Source organism: Abrus precatorius, unplaced genomic scaffold, assembly GCF_003935025.1.
Source record: "Abrus precatorius isolate BTA unplaced genomic scaffold, Abrus_2018 Scaffold7, whole genome shotgun sequence".
Taxonomy (NCBI): Eukaryota; Viridiplantae; Streptophyta; class Magnoliopsida; order Fabales; family Fabaceae; genus Abrus; species Abrus precatorius.
Genome location: NW_020874417.1, coordinates 32688625 through 32699346, shown reverse-complemented (window position 1 = coordinate 32699346; position 10722 = coordinate 32688625). Strand labels below are relative to the sequence as shown.

General features: G+C 29.7%; 1 protein-coding gene across 1 annotated transcript; it reads right to left on the bottom strand.

Moving 5' to 3' along the window:
• Positions 1–5401: 5401 nt before the first annotated feature.
• On the bottom strand, positions 5402–7502 carry LOC113872892 (DNA-directed RNA polymerases II, IV and V subunit 6A). The gene is made up of 6 exons (XM_027510769.1): positions 7340–7502; positions 6487–6520; positions 6204–6376; positions 6072–6123; positions 5797–5864; positions 5402–5680 (listed from the first exon to the last, which is right to left on the bottom strand). Exons 1-6 carry the CDS (start codon positions 7372–7374, stop codon positions 5611–5613), a joined length of 432 nt encoding a protein of 143 aa, XP_027366570.1. The 5' UTR covers positions 7375–7502; the 3' UTR covers positions 5402–5610.
• Between the last annotated feature and the right edge of the window lie 3220 nt (positions 7503–10722).

Sequence of the window (10722 nt, the reverse complement as noted above, 5' to 3'; positions counted from 1 at the left end):
TGGTGTAGCAGAGCGGATGAACAGAACTCTTCTAGAAAGAACAAGAGCTATGCTAAGAACAGCAGGAGTGGCTAAATCTTTCTGGGCAGAAGCAGTGAAAACTGCCTGTTATGTAATAAACCGATCACCATCAACAACAATTAGTTTGAAGACACCAATGGAGATATGGAATGGAAAGCCACCTAATTATTCTTCATTACATGTGTTTGGATGTCCTGTGTACGTGATGTACAATTCCTAAGAAAGAACAAAACTGGATCCAAAATCCAGGAAATGTATATTCTTGGGTTATGCTGACAATGTTAAGGGGTATCGCTTGTGGCATCCCACTGCCCGCAAGGTTGTTGTTAGCAGAGATGTAGTCTTTGCAGAAAATGAACCGCAAAAGGAGCAGAAAGATGACAGTACTACCAAAGACACTACTTCAGTAGTGATAGAAAGGAAAGCTAAAGAAGATGACAACTCTGAAGCAGAACAAGAGCACGGAGAACAAGAATCAAATGATGCCAATGATGGAGAAACTCAACAAACAAGACGTGAGATAAGGAGACCATCTTGGCACTCAGACTATGTGATGGCAAGCCACGATGCATATTGTCTTCTAACAGATGAAGGAGAACCATCAACCTTTCATGAGGCTTTGAGGAGTTCAGATGCTTCATTATGGATGACAGCAATGCAGGAAGAAATTGAGGCCTTACATAAAAACAAGACATGGAAACTTGTTGAACTTCCAAAAGATCGAAAAGCCATTGGTTGTAAATGGGTCTATAAAATCAAACGAGATGGTAATGATCAAGTGGAGCGGTATCGTGCAAGATTAGTGGTTAAAGGATATGCTCAGAAAGAAGGCATTGATTTCAACGAGATATTCTCTCTAATTATTCGATTAACCACAATCAGAATTGTTCTGGCAATGTGTGCTGCATTTGATTTACATCTTGAGCAACTTGATGTAAAGACTGCTTTTCTACATGGAGAACTTGAAGAGGAAATATATATGCTCTAACCAGAAGGTTTTGAAGAACAAGGAAAGGAAGACTTGGTTTATAGGTTGACCAAATCTCTGTACGGTTTAAAACAGGCGCCAAGGTGTTGGTACAAGAGATTTGATTCCTTCATTATTAGCCTCAGATACAACAGACTGAGTTCAGACCATTGTACGTATTACAAGAGGTTTGGTGATAATGATTTCATCATTTTGTTGTTGTATGTGGATGACATGCTGGTGGTAGGCCCCAGCAAAGATCGAATTCAAGAATTGAAGGCACAATTAGCTAGGGAGTTTGATATGAAGAACTTAGGACCAGCAAACAAGATTTTAGGAATGCAAATACACCGAGACAGAAAAGATAGGAAGATTTGGCTCTCTCAAAAGAATTATCTTCGTAAAGTCTTGCGGCGCTTCAATATGCAAAACTGTAAGCCAATCTCTACCCCACTTCCTGTCAGTTATAAATTATCCTCAAGTATGTGTCCTAGCAATGAAGCGGAGAGGATGGAAATGTCTCGAGTACTGTATGCATCAGCGGTGGGAAGCCTTATGTATGCCATGATTTGTACTAGACCAGACATTGCACAAGCAGTGGGAGCAGTCAGTAGGTACATGGCAGATCCTGGTAGAGAGCATTGGAATGTTGTAAAGAGGATCCTTAGATACATAAAAGGAACCTCTAATGTTGCATTATGTTTTGAAGGATCAGAATTTATTGTGAAAGGCTATGTTGATTCAGATTTTGCAGGAGATCTGGATAAAAGGAAATCCACTACTGGTTATGTGTTTACACTTGCTGGAGGGGCAGTAAGCTGGTTATCTAAGTTGCAGACTGTTGTAGCTTTGTCTACTACAGAAGCTGAATACATGGCAGCTACTGAGGCATGCAAGGAAGCAATCTGGATTCAAAGGCTATTGGAGGAACTTGGGCACAAACAGCAGACTACTACTGTGTATTGTGACAGTCAAAGTGCTTTGCATATTGCAAAGAATCCAGCTTTTCATTCTAGAACAAAACACATAGGTATACAATACCACTTTGTTCGTGAAGTAGTAGAGGAAGGTAGAGTGGATATGCAAAAAATTCACACCAAAGACAACATAGCAGACATAATGACAAAGCCAGTGAACAATGACAAGTTTACATGGTGTCGATCCTTGTATGGCCTATTAGGAATATAAGCAACATGTAATTGTAATATATATATTAGTAATGTGTGTGAAGATATGATTAACTTAATCATAATCTTCAAGTGGGAGAATTGTTAGTCCCACATCGGTGGGAGTTCAATTAGGAGGACCTCCTTTGGCTTATAAAAGGAGGCTTAAGGGTTACTTAAGTATCATCCCAAAAATTATTTTTTTCTCATATCTTTGTATTACACTGAGATCTTGTACTCGGTAGTAATAGTCTCCTATTTTGAGGAATAAATTATAGAGTGAGGAGTAGTGTAATTTTTTCTTCTGTGATAATTTTATATTGTCTTTGTTGGCTCTTATTTTTCATCTCTTATTTTAGTTGTGTGTTATTATATTGATACTCTGGTCCCAACACATATATGGTATACAATTATATGGCTGCTTTTGAAGTATTATGTACATGATCTACGTGTCTTGTGGCATTCATAATTTGAAGTATTCTAGTGATGAAGTCCCACCCTGTCCTTTGCCAGATTTATGTGCAAGCTCTTTTAAATAAACACACCTTACAGATTGAAGGGTTTTCTGTGGATAGCAATGCTTCAATAGGCTCATAAACTTTAGGTGTAGTCTCATCTGTGACCTGTGTGATCTTTCTGTGACAGACATAAATCATGGGCCTACATCCATTGCTATTACCCTGTGACAGACTCTGAAGAAGCTGTCATTCGTGATTAGCTGCAACAGAAATTATAAATCATAGATTAAACGCCAATTTCAATGTATTTATCTTGTTTCCATAGTTATGGCGATCACAATTATTCAAATGTTCTGAGCGATTATAATATGAATAACATGTGAAACCCCTTAAATTTAGATGTTTGCTGAACACAATTATTATTGCAGTGTTGTGTACATGGCATTTAAGTTTTTGCCTTAGAAAAGTAGTTAACATTTATCACGTGCTTGTTTGTTTATTGTTACAGGGTATATAGTTCACCTGGCTTTTAGACCACCCATGACCCACTGATTTTAATTATTCAACTAACCTTGCTTATATTTATTTAATTTTTTAAAGATTTTACATCATCACATCTAACAAGTAACAATTATTAATGAACTACTAGTGGTCCAGCAGTCCAGCACCACTTGTACATTTCTCTAATTTGTATTCACATAAATAATCACACTTGTAGAAGAATACTTACCAGTTACTACCACTGCACCATGCCTGGGAGTATCATTAACCCATTGGTTCCAGTGTAGAACTTTAAGACTATCCATGGATATTGTGACAGTACGGTGATTGATGAGAATCCTCCAATCAGTGTGCTTGCTTATGCCCATTGTTAGTTGAGGATATTGAACCCAAAGTATAACATTTCAGATCAAGCCCAAAAGCCTCAATAGAATCTCAAGGGCACCAAAATTTTATTATTTGTGAACTAAAAGATAAGGATTTGATTCCTTTAAAAGAAAGAGAATGTATTTTAAAAGATGAAGTGCGTTAATAATTAATTATTTAGTACAAGATTGACGGTTAAAATCATAACTCACTTTTAAATTTATTATTCATGTACTTGTTTTTTTCTGGTTGATTTTTTAATTAATATTCCCTCCGTTTCCTTTTTATGTTTTCCGTTTTAGAAAATTTTTATTTATTTTTATCTGTCTCATTAAGATTTTAAGAATATATTTATTATTTTTTCCTACTATACCCTTACCCTTTACATAAATAAAATGTCTAATTAACTTATGTAAATTCCAAAAATAAGAATAAAATAGGAAAATAGATGTTAAAATTTAGTGATCCAAAAATATTAAATGATTTTCTTAATCTGTGTGTTTTAACCTTAGAAGATAAATAAAAAGGAATGGAGAGAGTAATTATAAATGCCTATTATCTTCTAAACTTACTCACTTTAGAGGATTCATATCTCTGCAAATTAATGAAATTATGTAAGCAGAATTAATTACCCTAACAGGTTACTAATTGTAAATGATTCATATGAACAACTATTGTCTGTAAAGATATAGTAATGTAAAAGTACTCAATTTCTAAATCAGAATGCATAGCTCCTCAACATAAGAGGCATGAGTCATGACCTCACACGTTTCATGTTAAATACCATTAGGAGTTTCATTCACGTGTAAAGATTGCTGGTATGCTTCACCTTTTCTTGGTATTTCATAAGACATCCAAATATATGTCAAATACGTAGCTTGGTTCTAATAGAGTATAATTTGAAAGATGGATTACTTCCTAACGGAGATCTCGAGTATGGAACTATTTCTTGACATCCGATTCAAGTTCACGTAACCCCTCAACCCCGATCATTTGCTCTTCCAAAATGACTTCAAATCCCGTGATGGATAAACTCGTTGAGCAATCCATTTCTAGGATGCATCTCGACCTTCGTCAACAACCTCGTAACGATGTAACGTAGAATCGGATTACCATGCATTGCTTGTGTGACTGAATTCAAGAGAAAGAATAAAATAGAATGCACCGTAATATGTTTAAGATTATTTAAATAAAATAAAATCTGATTGAATTAAATCCATCTTATACTTTTACTTCTTGTTGACTACAGCACTTTTTACACTAGACTTCTCTCTATTCTTTTTATTATTTAAATTAATTGAAAACTTTCCCTACAAAAATTGAATCCAGTATACTGAATTTATGACTTACTCTTTTAGTTATTGTTTGGACTCCTCACGCTTACCATTTTATTTTCCATATTCCTCGCAAATACAATTAATTAAAGTTATTTATTACTTCCTTGCAAGCAACTTAATTGACTGGCATCTTTCTCTTCCCATTAGGAAATTGTCATAAAAATTCAAATTCGTTGAACCACAAAATAACACGTTCAAGTCCTCCTCACCAATGCCCCATATTGCTCTCCATGCGTCCTTGCGCATGAACTGGTTAGTTCAAGGTAAATAGACCCTCTTAAATTACTTTTCCTCTCGACCAAATAAACAAAGATAATTTTGCAAGCCATCATTTCCTTTAGCAATGGCAATATGGCATTACTGATACTTCCAGAATGTTTGCACGAAACATAGTATCTAAATAATACATCACACAAGCTCACACCAAACAACCAACATTAAGTTAGTATTACTCCATTGTGGGTAGAGCTGAGTGTGTCCTGACAGCTGATTTGACAAACAGCAGCAAACACTATTGAAGGCCTATATATATATATATATATATATATATATATATATATATATATATATATATAAACAAGTCAAAGCAGAAATTACACTAAGCTAAAGCACAATCAACGGAGGAACATCGACGGTTAGACACCCCAAAATTAAAACATCGCTGTAAGGCAAGTTTATGGCACGACCATAGATCAGTATCAAGGTCAAACAAATCAAAGATAATGGTTGTGAAAAGACAGGAGTTTTAGTGTCCTTTACTTTACACCTCCCCACACCTCTGACAATACAAACCATCAGTCACCACCCACTTGCCTCTTCCAAGAATCTTCCACAATCAGTTCATCAACTCCCCAATCTTCATAACTGGACAATTTAGCCGAAAAAATATAACTTGAGTATAGCATAAAGGATGGAATCAACTTAAACCTTCTCCAGCCCAGAAAAAGAAAACCCTAACTCAAATAACGGGCATAATTTACCTTCCATCAGGTAAGTAGCGGCGGATGGTGAAGGGTATTTTGCGCTCTCGAAGTTCCTTCATGGCAATCTGTTAAGTTGGGAGAACAAAATATTGGACATTATATAGCAAGCTAACAACAGAGCATGTATATTCCTGAATCCTAATTCAGAAAACAAATTATGAAAACTACAAAAAATAAAAAATAAAAAACATAGTTAACAATCTTGACCCCAAAAACGCTACACCAGTGTACCCCATAATTCAAATGAAAGAGAGAACTAAAGCTTTCGTTACCTCAAGTGGGTCAGTTTCCCCCTCTAACTCGACCATAACAGGTGCATTCATACTGCACCACCAGAAAAGCAACATGTTACAAATAATCAATAAGTAGAATCATAAGCTTGGTGACAAAGTTCAGAAGAAAACCTGATTTGAAGAGCACGGGTACCCAAAATCCTAGCACGCTCATACTTAGTCATGTACTTCGATGTCTTTCGAGGCCGCTCTACTTGTTGTTCCTCTTCCTTATCCTCAGTGTCAACAGGTTCACCAGTTATTTCCTCGTTTTTGTTGTTATCCACATCCTCTTCTGCACCTTCCTGCTCATCAACCAAACCACCAGTGATTGCATTAATTCTGGTCCATGCTAAGTTCCAAACATATATTTATTCTAATAAAATAAAATGACACAGGAGAAAGAATTATGTACCTCAATCTCAGGCTCTGGGGGCTCATCTTCATACCTGCATCACCGTATTTTTACCATGAGAAGTATTTTAGTGTTTGGATGTGCATTTGTTAAATTAAATTAGGATTACCCTGTTAGTGTAGAATTGATTTAAGTAAAGTGAGTTTAATTTTTGTTTCATGACATACTAGAAAAGTAATTTTGACAAAATATTGTTTGGATATTTCTAGTCAAAATTGCTTTTAGAATGTGGTATTAGCAAAATAGATCTTTAATGTTCATGTGTCTGTATTAACAAATAAAAAATAGATTTTAGTTAGTATTTTTTTCATTCTAATTATAACAATGAGCACCATTGACTACTACAGTACACAGCAATGGGGTCAACCACCGGGACCTCCATTGCTGCCATTTATATAGCCAAATCGATCTATATTATTTTACCAAGGAGGGGAGTGCAGCGACATAAGTATACTAGATGCATCAACCAAAACGTATATCAAATAATAAGTTGTGCAAAAATGTACAGGAAGCCAGGCGAGATATGGGATAATAACAATTGAAGCAGGGGTAAAGCATAGTTAAAAACAGAATCATGTATTTTGAATCCATAAGCTAGGCCAAGTAGTGCAGAACTTAACTCACGTATGACGGAGAAGATGCACATCAAAAGAAAACCTCAAACATATAAATTAGCATTCGGACGTTTAAGCATGGCAGATGCACGTTTAAAAGAGAATCATGGAGAAACAAAAATAATAATTGCACGACTCTAATATGGATTCCAGTAAGGGTTTCAATAGGCAAATTGAATTGGGGAAAACCCTAATTTCTGAGTGTGTGTGCGAGAGAGAGATAGAGAGTGAGAGAGAACCCCATGTCCATATCATCGTAGTCGTCATCGGCCATCGCGAATCGCAGAGAGTGAGAGGTAGAAGCCGAAGCTTAAGCCTGCTGTGTGTCCCCTAAACCCTCACAAGTCACGCAGAACACAAATACACCGACTTTGCAGAAACTACCGCTATATATATAAACCAGTGAGTACGGGGATTTGCACGGGCTACTTTAAAATAAAAAGATATATATTTATAGTTTTTTATATAACATTTTATTAAGGATTACATGAAAGAATAAAAAGTATTAATTTTTTAGCAAACCAAATTTTGTAATGATTTTGTTATAACTAAGATTTTGAAATTATATTAAAAAGCATGTAAATAATATATTTTCATACTAAAATTGCAGTGTATAACAATTTTATACTAAGAGCTTTTTTAATTTATTATTATTATTATTACCTTTAATGACTTTATTTATAAATTTATAACTTTGATTTTTAAGGTATATCCATTAAGTACAAGATAATTTTAAATTAATATAAATTTTTGTAAATGTAATTTATTTAATAAAAATATTTGTTTAAAATTTAATTTAAATATACTGAAATTATTTAAAATTTTACTATTATTTAATTATAGATCATCATATCAAATTTTTTAATTTTATAATAATTAATATAAAATTTATATTTATAATATATATATCATAACCATGTAATAATATAAAATTTTTACAGTAATAATATATTAAGATTAAATTTTATATTATATAATTACTTAATATTTTAGTTACTAAATAAAATTAAATAAATTTATATCGTATCAATATAAAGTATTCCCTTTTTTTTTTCTCAAGCTACTATTACCAACACTTACTTATGATATCTTTCTATTTATAAAAGTATAAATTTATACTATTATATTATTTAATAATTTTAATTTAATGTGACAATAACATAGTTACATATATATATATATATATATATATATATATATTCACAATATTATGTGAAAAACCATAAAATATTTTACAGTAAAAATATTTTAATATTCACTATTTTAATTGCCATTTTTGTTATGATACTTTAAATACTTTTTAACTATATTTTTAATCTTAAAATATTTTCGTTCTTGGTTTTCTAAAATTTAATATTTTAATATAAATTTTTACTAATTTAATTAAAATAATTTTACAGTATAATTTGTTTATATTGTCAATTAATAATATATTATTACACCATTAAGCAGTATTAAATTCTGTAGTAATAGATTAAAAAAGTATATCTATGATAATTTTTTATTTAATTAATTATCTAACAGTGTATTAAATGTATATCAACCTTAAAATATATTTTGAATGAAAAAAAATAAATATTAAATAAAAAAAAGAAGTTGTATAAGAATTTAAAATCATTTGGGAATAAATATATTCCATTACGTTTTAATTACTAAACAATTTTATTAACTATTATTCTAATAGTATGGATTAAAGAATATTAATCACACATTATTAAATATTCTAATTGTTTTTAAAGGGTATTATGTGGTATTTTTAATTATATATTTGACATCCCGTAATACAAATGTATTTTATTTTAGAATGAATAATTTAATATATATATATATATATATAACGCAATAATTGAAGAATAAAATTTTAGTTTTTTCATAAATAATTATTTTAAATATTAATTTTTTAAAATTATTTTAATTTAATTTTATAATTATAAACACTATGTATCAAAATATAAAGAAATGATAAAAAAATAATAATTTTATTAAATTGTTTTGGATTTTATAAATTAAATATTGATATTAATAATTATAAATTTAAAATATAAGACTTTTAAAAGTAAATATTAAATTTTAAAAATTAAAAAATTTTAAAATAATTTTTATAAATATAAAAAAATATTTATGAAAAACATAAACATTTATATATCGAACTATTTAACAAGGACTTATAATTTAATCTATTTAAATTTTACTTTATTCCAATCTATTTAAGTAATAAACTAAAGTCAAATTTTAAGAAAATTTAATTAATTTAAACTTAAAAAACCCATTAAAATAAATGTTTACATAAATTATAATATATTTATATATTATATTAAATAAATTAAAATTAAAATAAACAAATCTTAAATTTTATGATATTAGATATAAATATTTTAACTTATTTAAATTTAAATTTATTTAAACTGTGTCAAATTTAATAATTTTTTTAAAAAATTAGCATAAAATAAATCATAAAAAAATTAGTATGTCAAGACACACTTTTAAAAAGTTAGATCAAATTTAATTAAAATTTTTATAATAAATAATAATTTAAAATTAAGTAATATATAATTTAACTTATTTTTATCTTTAATATTAAAAAAGTTAAGTAACAACCTTAATTTTTAAAATTTAAAATTAAAATAAAAGATGTGAATAAAAAGTACAAATATTATAACAAAAAATTATAATTTACACATTATTTTCAGTTAATTTTAATATTAAAATGTATTCATGAAAGCTAGTAACATTACTATTTTAAAACATTTTAAATAATATACTTTTATTTATAATATAGAATTACTATTTTATAAAATAATTATTTGTATGCCATTTTTTAGTGTTTTTTTTTTCTAGGAACATTTCTTTGTGTATTTGAGATAATGTGTTTTTTGAATAAAGATTTAATTAAAAATTGTTGTTAACAAAACTATTCCGTATTTAATATATATATATATATATATATATATAATTTTAATCAATAAGCATTTGAAAAAAATACATTTTATGCAATAATAAGAAATTTAATTTATTAATAAATATATTGACACATAACGAATACCGTGTTATTAATAAATTGACATATAACGAAAAAAAAAAGGGGCAAATTTTCATCTGATATGAGAGGTATTAATTATTTTGTTTCATAAAGGTTTTACAACTTTTGGGTACACATGTTAAACCAATTGATAAATCGTGATTCTAAATCTTCTTTTAAAACATTAAGTTCCGATTAATCATTGCATTTACTAAATAAAAAATATTAAATTATTTTTATCTTTCTTAACTAGTAAATACATTCATTTTTATTTAAATATTTTCTTTATAAAACATTGCAACAGGATATTTCATTAATGATATTAAAACCTCATCAAGGTACAGCTAACAAATCCTGTAAATTCCTCCCTTTACTGTGATTATCACTAAATATTTAAAATAAAATAATTTATTTTTTTTAATAATTGGAAAAATAGCGAAGGGTTGCATAATTCATGAGATCACTAGAGACAAAAGGATACATTCAAACGAATGAAATAAATTTCCATTGTTGTTCCGTATATATATACAATACAATACAACAACATACGATCTTTGTTCCCAATTAAAACAAGAAAAGAATCGTAGCCAACAGAGAGCAACA

Coding starts and splice junctions, on each gene's coding strand:
- LOC113872892 (XM_027510769.1), bottom strand. CDS start 7,374: ATGGCCGATGACGACTACGATGATATGGACATGGG. Junction 6,377..6,486: donor CCCCAGAGCCTGAGATTGAG/GTACATAATTCT, acceptor GTTGATGAGCAG/GAAGGTGCAGAAGAGGATGT. Junction 5,681..5,796: donor CGCTACTTACCTGATGGAAG/GTAAATTATGCC, acceptor TAAATTGTCCAG/TTATGAAGATTGGGGAGTTG.